The sequence below is a fragment of the Phocoena sinus genome, chromosome 8, assembly GCF_008692025.1.
Source record: "Phocoena sinus isolate mPhoSin1 chromosome 8, mPhoSin1.pri, whole genome shotgun sequence".
Classification (NCBI taxonomy): domain Eukaryota; kingdom Metazoa; phylum Chordata; class Mammalia; order Artiodactyla; family Phocoenidae; genus Phocoena; species Phocoena sinus.
Window position 1 is genome coordinate 97,432,502 of NC_045770.1, and position 27,978 is coordinate 97,460,479.

Below are 27,978 nucleotides of genomic sequence, written 5' to 3' on the forward strand. Positions count from 1 at the left end.
TTCCTTTTTACGGCTGAATAGTATTCATTGCACTATTCATTGAATAGTATCCGATACACCATTTTGTTTATCCATTCATTAGTCAATGGACATTTGGGTTGCTTCCCTTTTTGGTTATTATGAATAAGGATGCTATAAACATTCACGTACAAGTTTTCACGTGGACACGTTTTCATATGTCTTGGGTATATACCTAGGAGTGGAACTGCTGGGTCATAGGTAACTCTGTGTTCAACTTGTGAGGAACTGCCAACCTGTTTGCCCCAGGGCCTTTGCCCCTCGTGGTCCCTACCTTGACATGCTGCCCAGTTAAGTCCTAGTTGAGGTGGATCAGCTTATTATTACACTCATAGAGAATTACATTCCATTCTGATACAAGATTTACCATATTCATTAATGAGGTTATTGGCTTAGTGTCTGTTTCCCCCACTCAGATGTGTGGGCAGGGACTTCATCTCATTCATCACTGACTATGTCTCCAGAGCAAGACCTGGCACACAGTGGCCACTCAATAAATATGTTAAATTAATGGGGAAAAAAAGGGGAGAAGTGAAAGTTTAATTTTGAAATTTAAAGCAACCGCTCCAGGCTTACAGCCGATCTGCCATGTCTGCCTCGTCCTGGGGAAACTGAGTAGAGGCAGAGATGACTTCCTGTTTACTGTGAGCAAAATGGGTCCAGAGTGGGGCAATCTGGGAGTGGGGCGGGGGTGCATGCTCAGCATAGGTCGAGGGGATGGAGGAGGGGCCCTTGGGACTCGAAAAGGATACCGGGACGCCCCAGGGGACGTGCTCTTGAACCGGGACCACAGGAAGCTGGGAAAGCGGGGGAGAGTCGGGGAGCCACTGACACAGGAGAGTTGGCTGGGATCTTCCTCTCAGCTGGGAAGGTGGGTCCTGGGTTGAAGTTAACCTCCAGAGGGGAAGGAAGCTGGGCACACGGGGCAAGTGCTGAAGAGCCAGCAGATTCTCTCCCATTTGTAGACCAGATATAGTCCAGCCACGAGTTCAAGTCGAGTCTTTGACAGGAGGGAAGGGAGGTGGGCAGTTTGCCTCAGCATCCCAAAGGAATCTGGAACCACAGCCTTACGGGTACCTGGGAACGTGAATGATTGCAAAACTCAAAAACTTGACAGTTTCCTCTGCCCCAGAGTCAGCAATTTGCTGACCACTGCACACAGTTAGGTCAAGGTCATGCTCCTTTAGGGCAAGGGTGTGGTCTTTGTACCACCAGCACCTGCACAGTCCCTGGCAAAGTGTGAGGAAACCAACAGAAGTGTAACAACTAACATTTCCTAAGCTGAGCATTTCTTCCAGTTTACAGATAACTGGGAGGCACGCAGAGGTAAAGCGACCTGCCCAAGAACACACTGCGACCTAGAGACAGAGCAGGGACTGAACCCAAGCAGTGTGACTCTAGTGGTCCTACTCTTAACCATGATACTGTCCCGGAAAAGAGGAGAGGGAGAAAACTGAAGGGGAACTGGACAGCCGTCTTCAGGAATCATAGTGATTTTCATCGGACACACCCAAGCCCACTGGGAATGCTGTCCAAGGCTCTGGCCTGGGTGAGCAGAAGAAATGTATACAAAGAAGGCTAAGGAAAAGGTGAACGGAATCAGGCCTTGCTCACCGAAGCCCAGCAATGAAGGCTGACAAAAGGCCCCCAGAACCGGGAGGGCGAGTCACAAAATGAGTCTCTTCTGGGCCACTTAACCTCACAGGGCGACGGGACAGCAGGAGCCTGGGGGCTTGTTCCAAGTGCCCGCTGTGTCAGGTACCAGCTACGCGGCCTGGTACACTTTAGATTCCCATTTTATAATCGAAAGTAGAAAATGAAGTTTGGGCCTGAAGCAGGGCTCACAATCTGGCATTCAAGGGCTGATGATTTCCACGTTGGTTGGCTACACTTGTTATCTGGGAGATTTCATACAAGAATCAGCATTTCCTGCTTCTGTTGAAGACTGGAAGCTCAGGCAATCCCCAGGCCCATGAGTCTGCATGTCAACCAGTCAAGTGGTTGGTGTCTGGTCTCAAGAGACCAAGAATGTCTCTCGTTCGCCCAGTCCCCACCTCTTGCTATTCTTGCCTTGACACTGAGCCAACTGTCACTTGTCATCTTACATCGGCCTCCTTTCACAGGCTTGCCTCACCTGCCTGGCCCCTGCAGGCCCCTGCATTTATAGCCCCTGCACAACAAATGTAACTGGAGGGGACAGTCCCAGGCCCCTTCTGCCAAGATTAGCGGGATCCTTGGGACATCTGTCCCTCTCGACAAATTCATTTTCCTAGTTGTAAATGGAGCTTTACCTTTGTCAAAATTTCTGTGAAAACCAAATGAGACGATAAAATAAGAACTTGCTTTGAAAACAAGATGTTGCACTAATGCCCCTCTAATGGACCTCCTGAACCTTCCTTGAATTGGCTCTTACAGTTTATAATAGTGAAAAATCTAGAAATAACCTGTGTCCAATAGGACAGTCGTTGAGAAACCATGAAATGCTATGTAGTCTCTAAAAGTGAAAATGGTAGATTTCCAGTGTACATGTCCAGATGGAAGGGTGCCCGTGACAAAGTAACTGAAAAAAAATGCAAACATTCTGTACATTAAGGCATGATCTCATTTTTATTAGCAAGCATCATTATATGTGTACATATTTTTGTATATAGAGAGAAATTCTGGAAGCGTACTCCCCCATCTGTTTGACAGTTATCAATGGGCTATGGGATGGGGAAATGCTCACTGTTAACTCTGATGTACTTAGGGTCGTTAGCGACTTGAATGAGCATGTCTGCCAAGGGTGGCAGTGTGCTAAGCGTTGAAGGCACTCTCTCATCTTCCCAGCCCTGCTGGGTGGGTGTTTTCATTTCCATTTGGCAGGTGAGGAATCTGAGGCTGAATCAAGTCACCTGCCCAAGGTCACACAGCTGGTATTATAATCAGATTAAGACTCCTAAACACAAGCTTTTCCCACCACGTGCTAAGTCCTCGTCTATAACATTATGTTTTGGGAAAAAAAACCCCTCAAACCTTAAAATAACTTAAAAAAATAAAAGCCATTGTGTCATGTAAGCCCCAGGCTCTGGGCACTCTCCACTTCAGGAATGACCAGGCTGGTGGCACTCTCAGGGCTGGAGGACCACACATAGGTTCCCCTCCACCAATTTCCTCACGGGGCAGAAAGCTGTATTAGCAGAATTCTTGTAAAGTGGCTCTAACGGACTTGGCCATCATTTGTTTCACAGCCACTGAGGGCCTACAGAGAATCTGGGTACTGGCTGGTAGCTAGTAATCTATAAACAGGTGTGAAAATAAGTTATTCCCTTTCTTTCTGGAGTGGATGGAAATTTCTAAATAAAACTCGAATGTAATGTAGTTGGGGAAAAAAGCATGTCCAGAAGCTCTTGGACAAAAGCAACTGTCATCTTTTGATATTTAGTTGTTCATTTACTCACTCATTAAACGTCTCCTTGATGCTTATTATCTACCAGCCCCTAAGGCTCCTGTGAAGAACAATACTTACACGGTTCCCGCCTTCACGAAGCTCCACTCTAAAGGTGGAATTTAAACCAGGGCCCCCAAGGTCCACCATTCACTCCCAGAGGAATATGCTCTACAGGAGTCAGGGTGACCTGGGTTAAAATCCAACTCTCTGGGCTTCCTGGTGGCGCAGTGGTTGAGAGTCCGCCTGTCGATGCAAGGAACACGGGTTCGTGCCCCGGTCCGGGAGGATCCCACATGCCGTGGAGCGGCTGGGCCCGTAAGCCATGGCCGCTGAGCCTGCGCATCCGGAGCCTGTGCTCCGCAACAGGAGAGGCCACAGCAGTGAGAGGCCCGCGTACCGCAAAAACCCCCCACAAAAAACCAAAAAAACCCACACCAGAACTGGATGCTTTAAGTGGGCAAATTGTATAGTGTGTGAATTATACCTCAATCAGACAGTACAGAAACACCCAAAACTTCAGGAGGCCTCAGGTCACTGGGACCCTGCCTGGGGGGATGGGGGTGTGGGGAGGGAAGCAGGGCCAAGGTCCTATAGACTTGGCTGCAGGAGTGTCGGGACGGCCGTTCCCGGCTGAAATGTGTTCATTTCCCCATCCCAAGATTTGACTTTGATTGAAAAGAACAACAGTCCTCTCAACAGCTGGAGCCTTTACCAGTAAAGAGAAAGCCAATGTATGCAGAAGAAATTAAACACCAGATGGTGGCGGGGGCCGGGGGGGGGGGTTAGAAAGGACTCCCCAGAGAGAAGGAAAGAGCTTGAAAAAGGCAGAAGGTGCAAAAAAAGCCATCTATGATCCCTCCTGGAAGGACAATGTTATCAGACATTAGTTTGACATTCCCAGAGGTGAAGGAACAAACTTGCTCTTTCATTTCCTTCCTGATGGCTTTTCTTCATCAGGGACTGAGATGCTCAGGTGAGCACAGCATGTAAAGTACCTGGGAGAGTTAGGGAGGCCATGTACTGACGGAGAAAGCCAGTAAGCCGGGAACCAGGAGTGTGGCAATTAGGTGCCTAAGGAATCTATTCAAAGATAAAAGGTGACTGCATGTGGGTTTTTAGAAGAAATAGTTTAAGACACAGATATATGATTATAAAGATGCACAAGTCTAAATTCTGAGGTTAAAAATAGTACCTTTGGCATAGTCCCTTTTTTGGGTAAATTTTAAAGAGAAACAACAGCCTTTAAGTATGATGTTAAACTGGAAGATATTCAAATTGTACTTAACATCCTTTTTTTTTTTTTTTTTCTGGCCGCACCACACAGCATGTGGGATCTTAGCTCCCTGACCAGGGATCGAGCCTGCGTCCCTGGCACTGGAAGCGCACAGTCTTAACCGCTGGACCCCCAGGGAAGTCCTCATTCTATTTTTATATCAAGTTCTATCTCAGGAATACAGGAGTCCTAAGACGAAGATCTACCACCTCAATCGTGAGTTACAGAACATCTGTGCTAAGTGGGAGACAATCTCTGGTTCAACCACCCTCTACTCACAGAGGAAACAGGTACGGGAAGGGAGTCCATGGGGAAGCCCCTGACTCTCCACCCTGACCCAATTCCCCAAAGTGTGAAACAGATCTCTTTGAGAAGCCACCCCATGGACATTTTATACATACTGGTTATGCAGCTTAATGTGTATTTTGTTTTATTTTGGCTGCACCGCTAGGCACGCGGGATCTTAGTTCCCCAACCAGGGATCGAACCCGTGCCCCCTGCAGTGGAAGTGTGGAGTCTTAACCACTGGACTGTCAGGGAAGTCCCTTAATGTGTATTTTATTTTACATTTTTAAAATGTTTATTTATTTATCTTTGGCTGTTGGGTCTTCGTTGCTGTGCACGGGATTTCTCTAGCTGCAGTGAGCGGGGTCTACTCTTCGTTGTAGTACGTGGGCTTCTCATTGCAGTGGCTTCTCTTGTTGCAGAGCACGGGCTCTAGGCGTGTGGGCTTCACTAGTTGTGGCACGCGGGCTCAGCAGTTGTGGCACACGGGCCCAGTTGCTCCGCGGGCATGTGGGATCTTCCCAGACCAGGGCTCGAACCTGTGTCCCCTGCATTGGCAGGCGGATTCTTAACCACTGTGCCACCAGGGAAGCCCCAATGTGTATTTTTAAATAATGTGTATTTTACAATTAGGACACCAAACTTGTAACTTCACAAATACTAATGGTCAGAATGAGGTGAAATTATAAAAGGTGGATTTCAAGTTGATTTAAAACATTAGGTGGTGATGGTTGTATAACACTGAATGTACTAAATGTCACTGAATTGTTTACTTAAAAATGGTTAAAATAGAAAATTGCTATATGTATTTTTACCACAATGCAAAAAAAAAAAATTCAAATAAACACGAGGTAAAGAACAGCTTCGGTGGCAACAGATGTAGGAAAGAACTGTGTGGCAGGAGTGACATTTAAGAAGCACTCCAGGGCTTCCCTGGTGGCACAGTGGTTGAGAGGCCGCTTGCCATTGCAGGGGACACGGGTTCGTGCCCCGGTCTGGGAGGATCCCACATGCCGCAGAGCGGCTGGGCCCGTGAGCCATGGCCGCTGAGCCTGCGCCTCTGGAGCCTGTGCTCCTTAACAGGAGAGGCCCGCGTACCAAAAAAAAAAAAAAAAAAAAAAAAAAAAAAGAAGCACTCCAGTCCTCACGGGAAGTGGCACCTTGCAGGAGCACTATGACAACTTGGAGCACTGAGTTACCCCTTTAGCACCGAGACAGTCACTCTGAGGACAAAGCTGAAACGATGCACCACGGAGGGAGCCACAGAGTTGTAGGCTCCCTTCCCTAGAGCCTAGAGGATAGCATGCAAACCGTGTGTGATGAGACTGTGTAGGTTAACTAAAGCACACCGATTTGCTTTTACAGAGTTACTTCTCCTTGGGAGTAGTTAAGAGAAAGGGCTTGGAAGTCAGGCAGACCTGGTTTGACTCTCAGTGCACACCACTTTCCAGGAGCGACCCAATTTCTTCTTTTTAGTTTGATCCCAGTCTTATTTTTAAAATGTGTGTAGGAAAAAGACTTAATGAAATCTAATAGTAACTTTGGACACAGGGGAGCAAGGTCGTGAGGGAAGGAGGTCTTGGTGTGCTGCCGCCATTTCTTCTGCCTTCAGTCTCTGCGCCTGGGATAGAGCATCTGGAGGGTCACCACCTCTGTGGTCCGTAGGAGCCACTAAGAGGAGAGTCCAGGGAAGAATCTGCCATTTTCAGTGGAAGACAAGTGGCGGTTACTGGCTATGATGATTTTGTACTTTGGATCTCGATTTACTGCACCTTTCTTGATAGTAAGACACCAACTGCTTAAAAAATAATCCATGAGGGAATTCCCTGGCAGTCCAGTGGTTAGGACTCCGCGCTTTCACTGCCGAGGACCTGGGGTTCAATCCCTGGTGCGGGGACTAAGATCCCACAAGCCCTTGGGTGGGGGGGTGGGGATGGGGGGCGGGGAATCCATGAGACAGATATGAAGAGGAGCATTTTAAGAGGTGCACTCTCTTTGAAAAAAGGATCAAACTGTTGAACTCAACATACTAGATACGTTTGTAAATAAACTTATGGCATAAAAAAATAGTAACTTTAGTTATTTTTTTGGGGGGGGGATTAATGTTTTTTAAACAACCCGATTTTTTTTTTCAAATAAAGTATTTTTATTATTTTTATTTATTTGGCCATGCCATGCAGCATGCAGGTTATTATCTGAGTTCCCCGACCAGAGGGATCAAACCGTGCCCCCTGCAGTGGAAGCACGGAGTCTTAACCACTGGACCACCACGGGATTCCACAACCCAGTTTCTTTTAACCTCAGTTTGCTCATCTGCTAAATGGGGATGAAAACCGTAGCTCCCTCCCAGGGGCGTTATAAAGACTAGAGCATATAATGTGTATCGAGTGTTTCCCACAGCACTAGGATGGTGGTGAACAGTCAATGAACATTAGCTAGGACAATTACTGCATAAACATTTCATGGGCTAGTACCCAGTACAACCCCCACTGGGAAATGCTACTCCAGACACACCCCACACAGAGCGACTCTGATGAGAAGGTTGAGGCCTGGCCCACCCACAGGCCATTGCTGGTTGCATGCCCCTAGACAGGCACCAGCTTCACAAAGACTGGCTTCCTGGAGGATGAGGATGGCAGTGGCAGGTAAGGAGCAGACAAACTTATAATTCAGCCAGAGGGCCTGGGACTCCTGGCCCAGGGGCTGACTAAATCTGCAGTTCACAGAGGTTTGAGGAGGCCCAAGTATGGGCCTCACTCAGAGAGTGACCTAGAATTACTGAGTTGTAAACCCAAGAAATCTTAGAAATGCCCTTCTGTGACCCTGTTCTGAGGTCCAAATGAGGGGAAAGGAGCTGCAGCACTTTGGTCTGGAGCGCTGAAGACCTAGAGAGGAAGAGCCCCACGCTCTGGGCCTCAGTGCTCGCTGGCTGCCTCCCCAGGTGCAGGAACTCCACAGCAGGAAGGGACGCGCACTCACAGGTCTGGGCTAGCTCTGCAAGGTGGCAGCCACTACTGGCAACAGAAGCACAAAAATGAAGGCTGCCAAAAAACTTTACAGCGCCTCCCTATTAGCGGGGATGCTGAGAAGAATGCAGGATGATAGAGAAGGCAGTTTTCTGGAAGAAATTCTCTTTCGGGAGCCTGGGGTGGCCCCACTGCACGTTAACAGGTAATTCCGGGGCGCCCACCCCTTCTTCAGGAGTGCCGCCAACCCCTCCAGCCCCCGGCTGCCACCTACCCCAACAATCAGTAACTCTGAAGACAACGTCAGTTCTTCTCAAACAGTTTAATAGCAAATAAACAAAGGAAGGTACCACACTTGGCAGATACAAAATGACTTTTTGTCCGTGTGTCTGTGCAATTAAAACAGATTTAGGTTCCCCATTGGGACAAAAGGAAAAACACACAGAAAAGGAAGGAGATTCCTTTTAGACACATACTCCCTTGCTCGAAACTGGTAACAATTTTTTTTCTTTTTTAATCCACTACACAAACTCTGTGATCAGGTCAGAAAAGCGACAAGGGCTCTTCTTGCCTTTTTTTTTTTTTAAACCATTAAAGTAAAATTCATAATTTTCTACATAGTACAACACAAGTTCACACAAAAAAGACATTTTCTTTTGCAAATCAAAACAGGAAAGAAAGGAAAAGCTCAAACAAGGTAAAGAAAAAGCATTTCTACGGCTGAATCACGACTTTGAGTTGATTGAATCCCATTGTTGCTGCAGAACAGACTGTGCGTTTGGTCATAGTGGCAATTTTTTTCTCTTCACATTGTGAAATCACTTTACATTGTTTTCTAGTAGAAAAGGCAAAAAACTGTACAAAACCCCTAGTGTTAAATACAACGTTTGTACCAATAAAAAACTCACACAGGTTTGTCTCCAAAATGTAAAGTTTCTTTTTTTTTTTTCTTTTTAAATTATTCACAAAAAGCAGCTGGAAATCAGAAAGGCAGCTGCCGCTCCAGGGTCTCAAATCCATTAAAACCACCACAGAACAATTAAAACAATCAGAGAGAGAAAAGGAAAAGGAAACAACGTCCAACGTTTGGCATTTGGTTTTATCCACAGGTTTTCCCAGAGCTCCTCTTGGAATTAAAAGCAAAATATATTGGCAAACATGGGTTCTGAATACACAGGAAGGGGAGCCTCAGCGCCTTCTGCCAAGAGAGGCAGCTCTGTGCAGTCAGACTGTGGGGTGCACGGCAGTCTCGCTCAGGCTGGGGTTCCTGGCCTCTTTCCATCCAATCACCCCTTCGAAGAAATTAAGCAGCCTACCATACACTGGGTCTCCACCTGGCCGCCCTTTCCTTCTAGTAAGAGTGGCTTCAAGCATAATTAATACTAGGCAACCTGCCAGGTCCCAGAGCAGAAACTCTGCCGAGATCCCTTCCTTTATCAACTCCAGCATGGATGATGCTAACAGTGCTTCTACCTTCCCACCCCCCTCCCCCCAGTCCCTTGGCTACCCCTCTCGATCCTTCCCTGGAAATCCTACTTCGCAGCTCTCTCACCCACCAGCAGCTTAGGCCTGGGTGGGATCTATCCCAAACTCCTCCCTCTGCAACCTCTTACCTCCACAGATCCATCATGTGACCTCTTATCTCCTCCGACCTCTCCCTCTGCCCTTCACATTCTTACTCAAGTCCCTAAGACCCTGAGGCTGGATGGTGCCACAAGAGAGGAGGGCAAGTTCCCCTCAGGGAACCAAGGAACTGGCTTGCCTGGCACCCAGGGACAGTAGCTATTTGGCTCTTCACCCAATTAAAACAAAACAAAACAAAACAAAAACAAAAACAAAACCAAACCCGCCCTAACCCCCACCCCACTAGCTGAGCAAGAGCCGAGCTGCAGTGAGGAGCCAGTGTGGGGTGGCTGGTGCCCAGGGCTGTAAACAGTGTGAAGACTGTAGTATTGTGCTTGTCACCTAGGAGAAGCGCTGCAGATGTACTGCCACTTCAGGCGCAGACGGCCTCCTGCGAGTGGCTAAGAGCGCACTCCTTCTTCGGCGCTGAGGGTGCTCACTAGCCTCTCGCCCACCCACAGCCGCCTTCTGAGTTCTACCTCTGCCCCTGTGCCTCTCTGGACCCCCTTCCCACCCGCCTCTGAGCAGAGCAACCGGCCTCCTGAAGGCCCCGCCGAGACCCGGAGGCCATATGAGGTGACAGTCTAAGTGCACAGGCAAACGCTCTAAGGGCAATAGAGGAGAAAGTTGCCACTTCAAAATAAAAATAATACAATCTTGGAAAAAAAAAATTAACCCCACATCAATTTAAAACAGCTTCTTTGAAACCCTTTTAAATCGGTCAGTTTCTGCACAAACTATAGAAAACAGAGAGGTGAAGGTGATATATACGAAGGTGTGAAGAAACAGCAGGAAACATGCAAAACTTGTTTTTTTCTGGGCATAATCTTAGTAGGAAAGGAAAAAATTCAACACAAAAACAATACAAAAACAAAAAAATCAAAGCATCACATTTTGCTGTGGAGACTGTGGGAAGAAGCATGGAGGTGGGCACAGCAGGGCTGAGGGGAAGGGGCCAGAGGGCTCTGCAGACTCCCGGCAGGGTTGCTCCAGGGAAGAACCACACAAGAAAAAGGGCTGGCTGCGACCCAAACTGCAGCCAGTGGTCAAAAACGAAAAAGGGTTCAGGTGTTTTCTGCAGTTGAGAACTCAGAAAAACAAAAATAGGAACACATGCAGTCTCCTCAAGCCCCACAAACTATATCAGCAAAATGTGCTCAGGAGCCTCAAAGGTTTTAGTGACATCTTTTATTTCATTGTTTACTTCAAAGTTGTCTTTAAAACTAAGCACACAGAGAAACAAAGCCTAGAAACAGACTGGCTGTGTGTTCACAGAAATACAAACACCACGCGGTATGTGCTAGTAGGGCTGCTCTGAAGACAATTACAAAGAATTGGAATCACAAAATCAAGTGGTTATCTTATGAAGTTCTAGAAAAATAGATTTTTTTATATTCAAATGCAAGTTTAAATATTTCCCCTTCAGCAGTCGTTCTAGCAAAACCAATTTGGCAGCACAAAAGAAAAAAAAAAAAAAGGAAAGAAAAAAGAAAAAACAAAGAAAGAAACAAACATAATAAAAATACACGTCAGCATCAAAGGTCAACACAAGGTCAAAGGTGAGAGTTCAAGCATCAGAGAAGCTGAAGAGACAGGGATTTGGACGATGTACTTGACGCCACATCGACATGCTTTAGGCACAACGATGAACAAACGGCAGGAATCTAGAAAAAAAAACAAACCAGAAAGAGGGAGACCCACTGAGTTACACAGAGCAATACATCCAAACGAAGAGAGAGAGAACAGGAACATTCACTGTTGTACAGCCCTGAAATGAGGAGGCGGGCGGGGCAGGGGCTGGGCAATGACAGGGAACTTTTGCACATGCTAACAATGGACACAGGGAAAAGTCAAAAAAGGACATGGAGGACACCAAGAAAACATCCAACTGCCAGAGACAGAGGGAACCTAAGGCTTGGATTTCCCCAGAAGTGCCCAAACACATCCGAAAAGGTCTCTCTGGTGGAGCAGAGCCTCAGCCTCTCCCTCAACTCCTGGTCAAGACTCAGGGAGAAAGTCAAAGCCGCAGGCTGGGGTGGGGAGAATTCTTTAGGGAAGAGGGCCAGGATTTCTCCTCAATCCTATGCGGATGGCCCTTTGTTCCCGGAAATCCAAGCTCTTAGCTTCCACGCAGGCCCTGGCCACTCATGTTGGACCCAGGAGACAGTGTCTGGCTGCATTCAAGGCAAATCACTTTCATGATGAAACCCAAGTAAGAAACAGAACTACAGCAGAAAACACACTTATACACATGAGACCCCCACACAACAGAAAAGGGCTGCTTAAGACTTGACTGCGAGTCTCCACTCTCCAAGCTGACGCTTTCACACCATGAGACTTGTAGGGAAGCAGCTTCTTCACAAAACCATCTTTGGCCTAGGGAGAGAACTGTGCTCAAGGGCAGCACTGCTGTGGGAATTCGCTGGGCAGGGGACAAGAGAACAGAGGGAAGTGCCTGGGCTCACCAGCTGGCCACTGTGGCAGCCCAGGGCCCTGCTGAGGTGCACGCTTCTTTTAGAAACAAGAACCCACGAGCAGGTATGAAACCTCAGAGTGTGGTATCAAAGTGGGCTGCTTACACCTTTACCTTTCATGTCAATAGGGGAGGGGTTTCATAAGGTCCCGGAGCCCAGGGCAAATCCGTGTACAAATAATAGTGAACTGGGGGAGGAGGGAGAGAAAGGGAAGAAAGTGGGAAGAAGAGTGGAGTTCTGGGCTTTGGAAAACCCCACAGTGGCCAAGGAGGAAGACAGAACAGGCTAGCGATCACAGCACCGGCAGCACCCTGGGGAGCACAGCTCTCTCCTCCGCCAATTCACAGCATTAACTCCTTCCCCCTCTGGCAGATTAGCTGGGCTGCAAACGGCCACAGAAAGTCAGTAGTTTCAATCATACACAGCACCCTGTGTGTACAACAATCACATTCTGGATTCTACAAAATCCTGGCCTTTTCCAGAGATATAATTTAGGTAATAAATATTCTCCACCCCGGAGCTGTATAAAACTTCTATAAAAATAGAAACGACATTCTTGGTTCCAGCTGGTTGGGATTCAGAACAGCGCCTCCCCAACCTAGCATTTTTTTCTTTTTTTGTTGTCTTTTTTCTTTTTTATTTTTATTTTTTGCATTTATTTAAAAAATCCCATCATGACCCTGGAAGCCTTTGGAACAGTTTTATCCTTGAAACACAGGACACATTTCTCCCAGTGCGTGGAATTCAAGTTTACGTGGTTCAGCTTAAGAAGTACGTTTCATGTTTCTTAGAGGACAACAGACCCAAGTTATCACTATGAGAAGGGAACAGCTGTCCCAGCTTCAATGGGATAATCCAACACCACCAACTACCTGCACAACAGCAAGACAGTCAATCCTTGTCTGTGGCCCAAATGGACAGCATGACAAGGAGAGAGCCCCCATCTGACTTAATAGCAAACCAACCCCTTTAATCTCACTTCTGCTGCTAGGGGTCAGGACTGATGTTTGTGAGGTTTAAGATCCCAGGGACCCAGCCCCTGGCCTTGGCTAAAGATCGTATATTAACCGGGCCACCTCTGCCCAGGTACACATTCCCAACAGCGTGTCCTTTCTGGTTCTCCACCCCTGCAGCATTTCTGGGAGCAGAGGCAGAGCCCAGAGGCTGTGTGGGTCACAGGCAAGGGCTGCAGTGAGACCTGTGGGAGGCAGCAGGGAGCTAACTGTAAGCACGAGGACAAAAACGAACACGGTGATGCTGAGGTAAATGAACACTAAATCCATATGGAGGTTGTAAACGTCCTGTTGTCTCCTCTGTCGCCAAGAGCAGAAGATGGGGCTGGAGCGGGCAGAAGAGGGGCCTGCCTCCGTTTTGACACTACATCTGGGACATCTCAACCAAGGAGGCAAACATGGATTTCTTAATCCTTTTAAGTACTGAGTGCTGGCCACTGGCAAACGCAGCACTGGCTTAAAGGGACCTTATGATTCAGGTACACCAAGAAGCAGGCTCCTCCTCCCCCAGCTTGATGGCTTTTGATCACTCTGCTCAGGAGAGGTGCTCCCTTCAACTAGATGCTGTAAGCCCTTCTTGGATCTACCCTCGTGAGAAACCTGTGGCTGGGGATGGAAGAGACATTCCTCGCTGTGGTCAACTATAAAGAAGAGACCAGACAGTGTCTTCCCCAGAAGCCTTCTTTAAATGGACCTGGTAGAAATGGCCACGGTCTAATAGTTTGGTGTTGAAATAAACTAAAAACGATCTCTTTGACCGGCTGCCGCTTGCTAACAGCCACCAGCCAGGAGGGCAGGGCCAATCCAACACCAATGGCTGGCTGGGAAAGCTGGTAATGGGTGATATATCCCTGCTTTTTGCATATGTCAGGCTAATTTAACAGGTGCTTTATTTCCAGAGAATTGTTAGCCCCTTCTTAGGAAAGAGGGGCAGAAATCCCAGACAAGAATCTAAAAAATAGGTGGCAAGAACTCAGTATTTCCACAGAAGGCAGCTATGGAGGAGTTTTAGCCTCCAGCTCCCGGGGCTGCTGGGTGTCAAGTCACTCTCACTCTCCAAAGCCAACCCCACCTCCTCCACCCCCCAAAAGCTCTTGGATGTCAGTTCTCATTTCACCCACTCTCGTGCTCAGGAAGATTCTGGGGGTCAATTTTTTGTTTCACTCAGTCCTCTCTCTTTGGGTAGTTTGGGGCAAATTCTGATCTTCTTTTTTAATGTTTCTCCATTCCCCCTCCTCCCCCAGGGCAGTTTGATGTTGGTCCTTCTCAACACACTGGTTACAAACACAGCAAACTTTTAAATAAAGAAAAAAAACTCAGGATATGGCACCTAAACTCCAAAGTAAAACACTGGAAACCAAAGCACAAACTTGTCCTCTGTACGAAGCGAAATTCCCACAGAAGGCAGTAGCCGAGTCTTCAGGGCAAGCTGTGCCTGCGAGAGTGGCAGGGATCAGGGTCCAGGGCTGTCAACACACAGCCTTAGGGCTTCGAATCATTAAGGGTGCTCCTCCCCCACTTACCAGAAGACCCTCTCACTCCAGTCTCAGAGGGGAGCACGCTCAGTAGGGCTTGCTGTCATTCTTCGAACGTTTGAGCTGCACTTTAAGCCGCTTCATGCCAATCTGAAAGCCGTTCATGGACTGGATGGCAGCTTGAGCCGAAACAGGATTGTCGTAACTTACAAAACCTGTGTGTCCAAGCAGAAACCTAGGTGAGGGGCATAACGAGGCAGGAAGATTCTCAATCTTCCTTATGCAAGAGATACCTTATGAGCTTAGTCTCAAATCCCAATTTTTCTCAGCAGGAACAAGAATTCTTGAAATTATATCACATGAAATAAATCAGGTTCCTAACAGCAGCAGTTGACATCTACACAGTACCTTAAAGTTTTTTTGGCCAAGCCATTTTCCATACATTATTTTTACCTCTGGAGTGACAGTGTGGGTACAAATCATCATTCCCACTACAGAAATGAAAACACTGAGGCTCAAAACGAGGCAATGTAACCTGCCAGAGGCTAAGTTAAACTACAAACTCAAACGCAGCTCTCCTGCTATCAGCCCCTTCTCCCCCTTTCTCTGCTCTCAGCCCCTCCTCCCCCTTTCTAACTGGTGAACGTGCTTAGCTCTCCCGACACCAGAAGAAACACCAACGTACCAAAGCACTTGCTCAGGTTTGTCTGCTTGTCTATGAAAACCTTGGCAGACACGACATTCCCAAAGGGCATGAACATCTGCAGCAGGTCCTGGTCTCCAAACTCCTGGGGCAGGTGGTAGATGAACAGATTGGCTCCTTCTGGACCTTCAAAATCCCCATTGATTGAACAGGTCAGTGGCAAGCACACTCATCCCCTGCACCGACTCTCATTTCCACCTGTGTCAGAACTCACAGCATCCCAACCAACAGAAATTCACCCGGAGAACTAAACAGACTCTCTAAATGCAAGGCAGGGGGCTGAAGGGTGATCGCTGAAACAGGTTCCTGCCCTCTTTCCCGTTCACCATTCTCAATCTCTGTCTCATTGACAAAGGTCAGAATTCGACCTTGTGGGAGGATGGTGTGCTGGGACAGTAAGTAGGCAGATTTGCGTGTGGTGCAATAAAACCAGAGACTACAGGGTTGTAGAGGAACAACAGAAAAGGAGGTAGAGATTATAAATAAAACAGGTTTCAAAATTGTGCCTAGAAACAATAGGGACAGCAAAGAGATTGGTAACTGCCAGAGGCAGGTGGGGCAGGGACCTACTATAAAGAGACATGAGGGAATTTCTAGGGGTGACAGAAATGTTCTACATCTGTGGCAGCAGTTACGTGACTACGTGTGTTCGTCAGAGCTCACAGAGCTATATTCCCAAAAGGGTGAATTTTACCATATGTAAATTGTGCCTCAGTAAAAACATATTTTTAAAATGTGCCTATGATAAACAACTAAGCTCAAAACTAGAATATGCTTTCCTCTTCAACCACTTACACTCAGTGATTTCCTGGCCAAAGAAGAGGTGTTTTTTTAAAACAATTTTATTGGAGTATAGTTGATTTACAATGTTGTGTTAGTTTCTGCTGTACAGCAAAGTGAATCAGTTATATATATACATACACATATATCTGCTCTTTTTTAGATTCTTTTCCCATTAGGTCATTACAGAGTACTGAGTAGAGTTCCCTGTGCTGTACGTACAGTAGGTCCTTATTAGTTATCCATTTTATATATAGTATGTATATGTCAATCACAATCTCCCAAATTATCCCTCCCCACCCCCTTTCCCCCTGGTAACCATAAAGTTTGTTTTCTACATCTATGACTCTTTCTGTTTTGTAAATAAGTTCATTTGTACCATTTTTTTAGATTCCACATATAAGTGATATCATATGATACTTGTCTTTCTCTGCCTCACTTACTTCACTTAGCATGATAATCTCTAGGTCCATCCATGTTGCTACAAATGGCATTATTTCATTTTTTATGGCTGAGTAATATCCCATTGTATATATGTAGCACATCTTCAAAACAGAGTTTTATTACAATCGCAGTCCAGCCAGTCTCCAGCCAACCTGGCCTCCCTGCTGTTGTCAAACACATACAGAACACTGCTGCCTCAGGGTCTCTGCACTTGCTGTTCCTCTGCCCCATTACTCTTCTTCCTCTAGATATATGCATGGCTTCCTTCCTTCCTTCAGGTCTTTACTTAAACATCAACTTAGAGAGACCTCCTTCTCTCTATAAAATGCTATCTTTCTGGCACTCTCTATTCCTCCTTCCTGCTCATCATTCTTCAGAGCACCATGTGGAACACCTCATGCTTCTGCTTACTGTCTATCTCCAGAGTTCCATCAGTTCCCCCACTACCACATCCTAGGGCACATAAATGTCCAATTCAGAGCCGGTAAGGATGCACTGCACCAAGGCTCCTTGCTGCTAAAGCAAGAGAGGATACTTGTCTATTTCCTACATTACTGCTTAAATCTTGCCAGCTCCTGGTTAAGAAAACCCAGTCATATATGAGCACAGAGATGTTGGCAGCACCTTCTATTCATACAAACCACTTTCAGGCCTCTTTCTGCTTAAAAAGCCTCTCCTGAATTAATACCATTTATGTCAAAGCACATACTTCCCACTCCATCAACCCCTGGACCATAACTCTTCCTGTCTCATCACCCTTCAGTTTGTCCTCATTAGGAAAAGCATAGATCAGAAAGTGAGGAAAATGCCAAACGACAGAGCTATAAGGGACACCTAGACAGAAGATAACCTCTGACAGATTTATAATCCACAGAGAAGACTTCCTAACAAAAACAGACTGCCCGTGCTGCTTCGGCAATACATATACTAAAACTGGAATGATAAAGAGAAGATTAGCATGCCCCCTGGGCAAGGATGGGACGCAAATTCCAAATTCGTGAAGTGTTCCATATTTTTGTGAAGTAAGCCGGAAAGAGAAAAACAAATATCGTGTATCAACACATATATGTGGAATCTAGAAAAATGGTACAGATGAACCGATTTGCAAAGCAGAAATAGAGACAAAATGTAGAGAACAAATGTGAGGACACGGTGGGGAGGGGCGGGGCGGGGGTGTGGCATGAAATGGGAGATTCGGATTGACATATGTACGCCGCTTGGTATGAAACAAGGTAACTAGTGAGGACCTGCTGTACAGCACAGGGAACTCTACTTGGTGCTCTGTGGTGACCTGGATGGGAGGGAAATCCACGAGGGAGGGGATATGTGTTTACATATGGCTGGTTCACTTTGCTGTGCAGCAGGAGCTAGCACAACATTGTAAAGCAACTATATCCCAGTAAAAAACAAAAAACAAACAAAAAAACAGACTGCAGACTGCCAAATGGTGTCAGACACAATAAAGCCAATATGTTTCTTCATCTAAAAACTGCAGCCCCATCTCAGGAGAGAATACAGAGGTTCTGACCTGAGCCACATCCAGAAAGCAGATCACAGTTTCTCAGTCTACCCTTGACACTGCCAAAGAGAAGTGTTTAAAAAAAAAAAAGAGAGAAGTGTTGGCCTGACCACCTACATGGCTCTCCGGGGCTTTGCCTTGCTTTTCAGTGCTGGTCAGATGGAGCACCCACCCCTGTCCCTGACTCCAGTTTCCCTGGGCACTCACCTTCCTTCTGGCTTCCAGCAGCACCGATACTCTGCTGTGTCAACAAGTTCTGGTTGTACAGAGTGGGGAGCGCCGCTGCAGCATATTGCTGGATCCCCGAGTAGGCCTGCGTGAGGGCCTCCATGGTGCTCCCAGTGCCATTAGAAAGGCCACTGCTGCCCAGCCCACCATTTAAAGCAGCCATCCCTTGGTTGGGGGTGAGGGTGGGGGGAAGAGCAGGATTAACAGATTGGAAAGGCTCAAGCGATGCCAAAGACAAACTCCAAAGTACGCCCTTTCATCTCCTTAGCTTCTCCCTGAGGAGGAATATTCCTCTGACTGGTCAGATTTTAGGACACTCACCAGGCCTTGTGTCTAATGGGGACATTTAAAAATGCCACACCCAGGCGCGGCTCTCCCCATTATCTTCTTCCAACCTGTGCGAGAAGTGATACCACTTATACGACTTGCCCCATATTTTTCTTTGGCTTTGCTGCCATTTTCTCACAAAGAGCTGGAATGTGGCAAAATAAGAGTCCCAGGACTGGGGACTAAAAGGGATACATATAGTCTATGACAAGATGTGGGCAAATCCTATCATCAAAATAGCTGCTAACATTTATTGAGCATGTACTAGTTGCCACAGTACTAAGTAATGTGCTCAGCACCTTACCTATGTTCTCATTTAACTTAATAACCCTCAAAGTATTCTACTCCCACTTCATAGATGAGAAAATGATCTTAGAGAGGTGGTCTTAAGTTACAGGTAGTTAAGGGGCAGAGATGGGATTTAACTCAGGTCTGACTCAAACTCCCATGATCATTTCTAACTTCACTGGGCCACCCCAATCATTCATTCTAACAGCACCCCTACCAGAGTTGTTTAAAATGTGCTATCTGCACAAAGAATGGCTCGATGACATTCAGGGACTGGCCCTCACCTGCCAAAGAGCTGACGTTGAGGCCTGCTGTTGCTCCAGCTAGTGTCTGTAGGGCTCCAAGGGAGGCGATGGGATTGACAGAGCTGCTGCTGCTGGAGCTGGGTGAGGACCCTGCTGTCAGACATCCATGAGTTAAACTCAGACCAACACTTACCTTCTCAGGTCAACAGGAACCAAAGCACAAGTTATGTTACTCAAGTATTCTCTTTATAAAGAGGTTTTTCAGTTACTGATTTTCCCCCCCAGCTATTGATTTTGATAACTGTCCCTGCAGGACATAGAAGCAAGTGATGATTACAACCAACTAAAAACTATGAGATTTCTCTTAAGTCAGAAGATGACATTTGAGGGCTTCCCTAGTGGTGCAGCGGTTAAGAATCCACCTGTCAATTCAGGGCACATGGGTTTGAGCCCTGGTCTGGGAAGATCCCACATGCCGCGGAGCAACTAAGCCCGTGAGCCACAACTACTGAGCCTGTGCTCTAAAGCCCACGAGCCACAACTACTGAGCCCGTGTGCCACAACTACTGAAGCCTGCGCACCTGGAGCCCGTGCTCCACAACAAGAGAAGCCACCTTAATGAGAGGCCTGTGCACCGCAATGAAGAGTAGCCCCCGCTCACCGCAACTAGAGAAAGCTGGAGTGCAGCAACAAAGACCCAACACAGCCAAAAATAAATTAATTAATTTAAAAAAAGAATGACATTTGAAAATTTACTGTTCATGATCTGACCCCTTTGGAAATGGGTGTTAACTACTCTCCAGAATGACATACTCCTCTCTTGGGATTCTGCCCAAGGCACACAAGGGCACAGTGGCCCCTATTATACATGCTTACCTGAACTGGTGAGTACGCTGAGGGGACTGCTGGATGTAGTGAGAGCATTGGTACCACTTGGTGTGTTCTGAGCTGCACTAGCTGCAGCAGCCAGGGCAGCCAAATTCTGTAACTGCATTGCATTTAACCCTGCAACATCCAAAGCAAGAGATCAGCCAACAGGTACGGGTGCCTCATATCCACTCCAGCAATGACCGTGCACACTGGCAGAAGGCTGGTCCCAAAGAGGAACTGTTCCAGATACAGGCAATACTACAGAGCTCCAAAAAGATTCAGGTCTCGCTCAACTCATTCAGAAACTGAACATTTCCTCAGATAATAGATGTCTAATCCAATAGCATGCCAGCCCAAATGGATGGGCAATTAGGAAACCAGAAAAGAGGGGTGGATTCTGTGTTCTACCATGGAGCCCGGTATCTAAGAGAGCAATGCCAAACCCTGTGGAAGAGAACGAGTCTGCATCTGAACCCCTCACTCACACTTTACAGGGGATCTGTTCTCTGCAATGGAGGTGAAAACACAGAAAATGTAGTAGAGATCCAGAAGGCAATGGAGGAGATGACAGGGGGATACACGTGAAAACAGCAATAGTAGAGAGAACAAAGAAAAAACCACCACCTGAATAGTGATTAATTATCAGAAAAAGAAGAGAGAAAAAACACTGAGGAAAAGACTTCCAAGTAGAACCTAGGCAACACAGGTATAAGCAGAGCAAGAAATCTGAACTGCACTGACAATGTGTGGCAAACTTTTTACTAGCTAATGGAAAGGCAGATGGGTGAGGGTGGAGAATTAATGAGAATAAAAAGGCTACAACACAGATTTACAATCTAGCAACTTTTTGAAAACACAGCAAACTTTAAGTCCCTGGGACAAAAATGAACCACTGCAGTTTTCCTAAGATCATCCCTTCCTCAGATGCACCTGCCTAGCCCTATCTCGCTGCAGCAGGGCAGAGGCAGGCAGCTCTGGAATGGTCCCCTCCCTGCTTCCTTAACTTTCCTGACAGCCCCTGCCTCAGGGTTTGTCTGTGGAGCCTCCTTTTGTTATAAACTCAGGTATTTGGTAATTAAGTTTTCTATGCATGTTAACACCAAAAAAGGTAATTCACTTAAGAAATAACATGTGTAAGACAGTAACTGCCTGGGTTCTAGCAGCTTCACGGAAAGCCATGCACATAGAAGCCATCTTAGACTTTTCCTCAGAGTCACTGAAAAAGTCACTTTATTGTGGAAATAAAGAATTCCTGCAATTTTCTCCTTATCAAAGTAGCTGCAGATAGTCTGCAGATGCTAACAGCTCTTTTCCATCTTCCTCCTTAACAGAGACTTAAGGGGGTAGGGAGCAGCAGACAACTGCAGAGCAGTATGGTATCAACAGCTAAAAGAGCCACCTTCTACAGACAAGGTAGCTGAATCCTAGGAGGTTCATCTTAGGTCAGGTTTATGTAATGAGTGGGAAAACAATCTTTTTCTGCACAAACGGTAGAAAACCCTCAGACTGTTGTCAGCGGGTCTGCTGGCTTGGCTGCTGCTGCTCCTCCGTAGCAGTGGAACACTTACCTCCCATTGGGTGGAGGCTGCTCAGGGTGTTGAGGTTCCCAGAGGAGGCAGTCTGCTGAAGGAGCTGCAAATAAAGCTAGACATTACACCAAAAACAGAACAAGAGTGAGAGTGAGGGCTGGTTCTGCATCTGGGGTAACTCTACAGCACAGCAAAGCGAGAGTGCAGAGGCCCCCAGAGAAGAAAGTTGAAGACAAGAACCCAAGCCAACACAACAAAAACATAAGGCTTATGACAGCACAGGACAACACAACACAGCTAAAGCCCTGGCCCAGAAGACAGTTGTGTTTGTTGAGTACAAAGCCAAGCTCGAGTCCCTGGCAACAGAACGCAGCACAGCAGAGGAGAGAGGTAGAGGAGAGAACTCAACTCAACTCAAGCAGCCATGTAGTCAGTCCACTTAGAGGAGTGTCTGCATATTAGTGACTGCCATTTCTAGTTCCTCTCCCAAATTCTCCTTTGTTAGGTCCACACATCTTATTTTGTAATTTGTTCCCACCTGGAGACCTAATTTCTGCTTCACGCAACTATTAAAAATACCAAACCTGACCATTTCAGAGTATTTCTTGGAGTCATCCTTTACCGGCCACAATGAACCTGTGACTAGATCAATCTTGTCATAACTAGAATGCTACACATTCATCTAGCCCCATTCATCTCACTGTTGCAGATGACCAAGTGATTGCTGGATCAGTCCATATCCGTTCAGCGTACATTCTCTTTCAATGGTTGTTCCATAACAAATAAAACAAGAGGACCTGTCCATGAGCTTATGACCTCCATGACCTTACTGTGTACCTTAGCAAACTACAACCCTCATCTAACCAACCTGCTGAAACCTTTTGTTCCATTCAAACCCAATCACTGTTCCTTATCAACAGATGGTATTCTGGTTTCTGGACTCTTTATTCAATCTGTTATTCATTCCCATAAACATCTGACCTGGTTCCTCTGTCATCAGGAATCTCTCTATTCCACAAGTGTTTCAGCAAGTCCACAAACCTCCAGAGGCAGAATGAAAAAGTGTCCATACATAGAATATTTACCAGCTTCTGAAAGGGGTCTGCTACCTCAAAGATTAAGAACTACTTGCTCTAGTTCTAAGTCCACATATTCCAGTACCTCATAATTAATGATGATGTACTATCACTTTCACAGTCCATTAGCACTCACATGTCTTCATTTCTGTCTTCTTAAATACTTTGGGCAACGAGTTCAGTCCCAACTGGTGGACTGTGCATATTGTACTTGGCACTTCACTTCCTCCCTAAATGAGAAGAGCTCTTAGGGCGGGGATCACATCTAACTGAAATGAAGAGACCACAGCTCTCAACATACACCATCATGTGCTTGCTAGATGTGGCAATGACAACAAAATGGGGAGTCTTCCCTAAAAGATGGCTCCAAAACTCTCCAAAAGCAAATGCACATCATGGAGATAATTTTCAAGGCATTATCATTTTGGCAGAAGACCTAGAATCTCTCTGAATTTTCTCAACTTACAAGCAATGTTCTAGCGCCGAGAAACAATTTAATTTGTAGGAATATAACAACCATCTATACTTTTTGACTTCACAGAATTACTAGTGAGGGTAAACTGGGATTTCTTCTAACATTTTAAAAACATGGAAACCAGAGGGCATCAAATTAGCCAAAACCTAGTACTGGGGGACAGAAAACATTGCCTTTCTTCTGTTTCCATATAAAATAATATTTTAAAGGATGAGGAGTGAATGACTATATTTCTATGTATATATTTCTAACTATCCATACTAATCTAGTAGTTTCACCATTTATTTTCCTTCCTTGGTAACTTCACAGACGACTTGTTCTTTCTGATTCAAAGATGAGACAGTTTTAAGTGTCTTGTGCTATCTGCAATTCTTTTAAGGGTTAAAGCAGTGATAATCCCCCGTAATATACATTGCAGATCTAATAAATCTAACCAATTGGAGCCTGCCCGTCTTCTGGATTCGATGACTCAAACACAACAAGAGAGAAATCAAAGGAAACCTATTTACTATTTAGTGAACTCAAATATACACCTGTAATGCTCATTTAATAATGTCCATGTTAATCTCTTGATCTCTCAGTCAGTGGAAACATTTACTATCATACTCTACAGGGAAGACTTAGTAAGGATTTTAAGGATGCCCTCTACAATCTACTAGAAAGAGATACGGAGAAAGAATATTTGGTAGCTAAGATTTCCTCAGGAATTTTCTTTCTTGGGGGCAGGGACATATGAGATGTTCCTAAATTTTTTTATTAGAAAATTAGGATTTCACTGTAATTTGAGCAGAAGTTCAAGATATAACCAAAGATGCACGATGAGAGAGAGAGAGTGTGCGTGCACACAAGACTAATGTGACAAAGAACATTTCATTGCCTGAATTTTTATGTAAAATTTTGATATGCTAAAAGTTGTGACTGCCATTATGTATGTTAGCTAGGGACAGCAGCAGAAGAAACAGCTGGGAGCTTGCACAGCCTGCAGAAAGCAAACCACAAAGACTCACTGCTAAATACTGGGGTCCAAGAGTATTTAGACCAGCAAGGTTTCCCCACACAGATGCTGCGCTGATCTGCTGCATCTGCTGCTGGAGCTGCTGGGCCATTCTCTTCTGCTCTTTGTCCTTCTGTGTATCAGCAAATTTTACCACCATGGGGGAAGAGCAGCCCTATGAAAACACCAAAATCAAAGGGTCAAAATCCTCATTCTGGGTGAAGGGAAAAATCCTCCTTTCTAGTGATGCACAGGCTGCATTCTAATTTCATTCACTGTCAAATGATTCTCTTCCTGATAGACACAAGTGGCAAGACATAATTCAGTTTAGTTCCAATATGCTAATTTTAAAGAAAGCACCAGTTTTTAATTTAAAGATGTCTGGCCTTCTTAACTTTTAGGGCAATCAAATGCTATACATGCTACTGGGCTTCGACTGTCAATTGTCCTACCGCTCTCAGTCCAAGGAACTTCCCCCTTTCATTCATCTGCCCCTACCTCCATGGTCTGTGCTTGGTGCATTGCCTTGATAGCTGTCTGTGCCATGGCTCTTGTTGTGAAGGTCACAAACGCACAACCTGGTAAGAGAAGAATCAATAACTCATCCATTCATTTGTTTAATTATTTATCTGACTTACACTTACTGAGCACCTACTGTGTGCCCAAGTACCACGCTAGCAATACAGACGTGGTTCCTGCCTTCAGGGGTTCATAATCCAGTGGAGAATACAGATATGTTATGACAGAGTAATACGTGCTTTAATGAGAAACCAGGGATGCACACAGGGGAAAAAGTGCTTGAGGGATAAAGGAGGAATCATATTCTCTAGCTTCTCTTGTGAAAGAAGTGTTTCCGTTTTGGCATGGAGAACCTCTCCAAGGACTGAAGCAGAGAATTTTAATACATGACACTTAAGTGCAGAATGCAGACTCCTTGAGGGAATTGGGATCAACTGATAGTTGTTGTGGCGGGACCTAAATATACAACACCAAACCCAACCCTCTCCATCATGACAGTGCCATGTTGGCTAGAGATCACTGGTTTCCACTGATCCAATTAAAAAGAGACTCCAAATTTAAGATGAGTACTTTTAAAGGCTAAAAATGTACCCACCTCGGCTCAGGCCATCAGGTCCCCTCAATATCCGGCATTCTTCAATCTGTCCGAATGAAGAGAACATGACTCGGATGTCATTTTCAGTGCACTTCTTGGATATCATACCAATAAACAGCTTCCTGTCTTCCACTGCTAAGACAGTAAAAAACAAAAGGCTTGAACATTACTACTACAAGAGGTAGTGCAGCACAGAGCTCCGTGCCTTTATACCAGATTTCACCGATTTTAAGATACACATTTTTTCCCCCATAATTTAGCACCTACTCTTACAATCGATGGTATCTTAAAATTATAATTGGAACCATTTAGACGAAATATAGTAGCTTCATGATCTTGTGAAAGTTACTTAACCATTCTGTACCTGCTTCCTCATGTGATTAATAGAGATAACTGAGTTTACCTCAAAGGTAGCTGTAAGTATTAAATGCCAAGTACTCAGCATCTTGCCTAGCACTTAGCAAAGTTTGCTCTCATTAGCAATACTATTGTACCAAAGAAGGACGAAGTTTCATACTTAATTGATATGACAAGAGAAACAGAACACACATCTCAGTGAATGTAACTGTCCACTTTCATTTTCTGGTTATTCTCTTGAGGACTAAGTTTTCCTTCCTAATTTGTTCAGTTCCCCATTTCACTCCAGTTCAAAAGAAATTACGTTGATCAAAGGCATTCCAGTTCACTCTAAAATGTTCTTGTAATATTTCCCTGTCAACTCTACCTGACTTATTTGCCATTTTAAAGAAAAGGACAGACAATTTAGATGACAGATTATTTACAGCACTGATTCACTACCTTGCACCATAAACAAAAATTAAATCAAAATGCATTAATTCTGAGTAAGTAATGGATTAACTGAATGCAAGACCTGAAACCATAAGGCTTGGTAAGCTCCTTCGCATGGGTCTTGGCGATGATTTTTTTGGATTTGACACCAAAAGCAAAGGCAACAAAAGCAAAAAATAAACAAGTAGGGCTATATCAAACTAAAAACCTTCTGTACAGCAAAAAAACCCCAAAAAATCGTCAACAACAAAAAAAAGGCAACCTACTCAATAGGAGAAAGTATTTGCAAATCATGTGTCTGATAAGGAGTTAATATCTAAAATGTATAAAGAACTTGAAGAACTCAACAGTGAAAGAAAAACAACTTGATTAAAAAATGGGCAGTGGGGGCTTCCCTGGTGGCGCAGTGGTGGAGAGTCCGCCTGCTGATGCAGGGGACACGGGTTCATGCCCCGGTCCGGGAAGATCCCACATGCCGCGGAGCCGCTGAGCCTGCGCGTCAGGAGCCTGTGCTCCGCAACGGGAGAGGCCACAGCGCTGAGAGGCCCGCGTACCGCAAAAAAAATAAAATAAATAAACTTATTTATTTATTCATTTATTTTTGGTTGTGTTGGGTCTTCGTTGCTGTGTGTGGGCTTTCTCTAGTTGCGGCGAGCGGGGGCTACTCTTCATTGTGGTGCGCGGGCTTCTCATTGCAGTGGCTTCTCTTGTTGAGGAGCACGGGCTCCAGGTACGTGGGCTTTAGTAGTTGTGGCTCGAGGGCTCTAAGTACAGGCTCAGTAGTTGTGGCACACGGGCTTAACTGCGCTGTGGCATGTGGGATCTTCCCGGACCAGGGCTCGAACCCGTGTCCCCTGCATTAGCAGGCGGATTCTTAACCACTGCGCCCCACCAGGGAAGCCCTGTACTGCATGTTTAAAAGTTGCTAAGAAAGTAGATCTTAAAAGTTCTCATCACAAGAAAAAAATTTTTTTGTAACTATTTATGGTGACAGATGTTAACTAGACTTACTGTAGTGTTGTTTTGCAATATATACAAATATTGAACCATTATTTTGTACAACTGAAACTACCATGTCAATTATATCTCAAAAGATTAATTACAGCACAATAAAATCCAAATGCCATGAGAAGAGCAAATACACAAGAAGAAACCTTATACGGGGAGGGCTTTATATACTTGCTTACCATTGTTCTTCTCACTGTCGGCAGGTTTCATCTGTATAGGATGATGCATCTAAAAAGGAAAACACATGAATATTACTATTGAACACACCAAAGGAATTCAGAAACATAAATGAAGACTCTACAGGAAGTACCAAAACTGACCTTAAGAGTTGTCTCTGAACTCTCGCCTGCCTCATTATTTCCCCTCCACAAAATATCAAAATAGAATGTGAGTCAACAAGTCAAAATTCTCTTGGCTGAAAGAGAATTACTTTCAGCCTATCTTCTTTGAAACATTCCCTTTATGTCCTCCTTTACATCAATTCCTGTGGCAGTCACCCTTTTCCCCAAATGGTTTTCAGTGTGTGCCTGAAATGTATAAGTATGTTCCATATGTCAAAACCACCACAGTTCCACTTACTAGTAGGAGCTTTCTTACCCCTGGGAGGACCTTCATGTTGTGAAGAGCATTCTGAGCTTCTAATGCAGCTTTTCGGGTGTAAAATGTAACAAAACAGCACCCTGCAATAAACAACACTTCAGGAAATCAAGCCAGTCCTTCGAAAGCAGATAATTCCTAGAGCACTCCCTCCTCCAGGTATATATTGAAAATTAAAAGAGAGGGCTGGGTTTATTAAAATTGGGGTGGGGTGGGGTGGAGGGAGGGAGATGGAGAAAACCTAGCGGGGGGCGGGGAAGATTTTCTATCATTTTCTTCATTACTATAGTCTCCTGGTTTTATTAAAATTCTTCTTTAACTGCTCTTATAACTTCGTTGGGAAAGATGACTTTTCTTACAAAGGTCACAGCACCATGCCATTCAACCTGCCCTTCTTGCAGCACCAGGTAGTGTGCTGGGCAAGAAGACTGAGCTACA

General features: G+C 45.4%; 1 protein-coding gene and 2 pseudogenes across 26 annotated transcripts in view; 2 read left to right on the forward strand and 1 right to left on the reverse strand.

Annotated features, from left to right (window-relative positions):
* The first annotated feature begins 6,246 nt into the window (after nt 1–6,246).
* On the forward strand, nt 6,247–6,843 carry LOC116758384 (annotated as a pseudogene).
* Nucleotides 6,844–8,272: 1,429 nt separating this feature from the next.
* The window catches only part of CELF1 (CUGBP Elav-like family member 1), a 71,887-nt gene continuing 52,181 nt past the window's right edge, over nt 8,273–27,978 (reverse strand). For 4 of the 26 annotated variants that reach the window (XM_032639235.1, XM_032639241.1, XM_032639236.1 and 1 more), the window contains 11 exons: nt 27,541–27,623; nt 27,123–27,171; nt 25,147–25,281; nt 24,531–24,610; nt 24,046–24,207; nt 21,527–21,602; nt 19,965–20,093; nt 19,128–19,241; nt 18,208–18,393; nt 15,240–15,383; nt 8,273–14,769 (listed from right to left, as the gene is read on the reverse strand). In XM_032639235.1, coding sequence (XP_032495126.1) covers nt 14,642–14,769; nt 15,240–15,383; nt 18,208–18,393; nt 19,128–19,241; nt 19,965–20,093; nt 21,527–21,602; nt 24,046–24,207; nt 24,531–24,610; nt 25,147–25,281; nt 27,123–27,171; nt 27,541–27,623 — 1,286 coding nt within the window. In that variant the 3' untranslated portion in view covers nt 8,273–14,641. The remainder of the gene's footprint in view (nt 14,770–15,239; nt 15,384–18,207; nt 18,394–19,127; nt 19,242–19,964; nt 20,094–21,526; nt 21,603–24,045; nt 24,208–24,530; nt 24,611–25,146; nt 25,282–27,122; nt 27,172–27,540; nt 27,624–27,978) is intronic. The other 22 variants (XM_032639245.1, XM_032639238.1, XM_032639226.1 and 19 more) reach the window with 14 other exon arrangements.
* Nucleotides 17,386–17,498, forward strand: LOC116758929 (annotated as a pseudogene).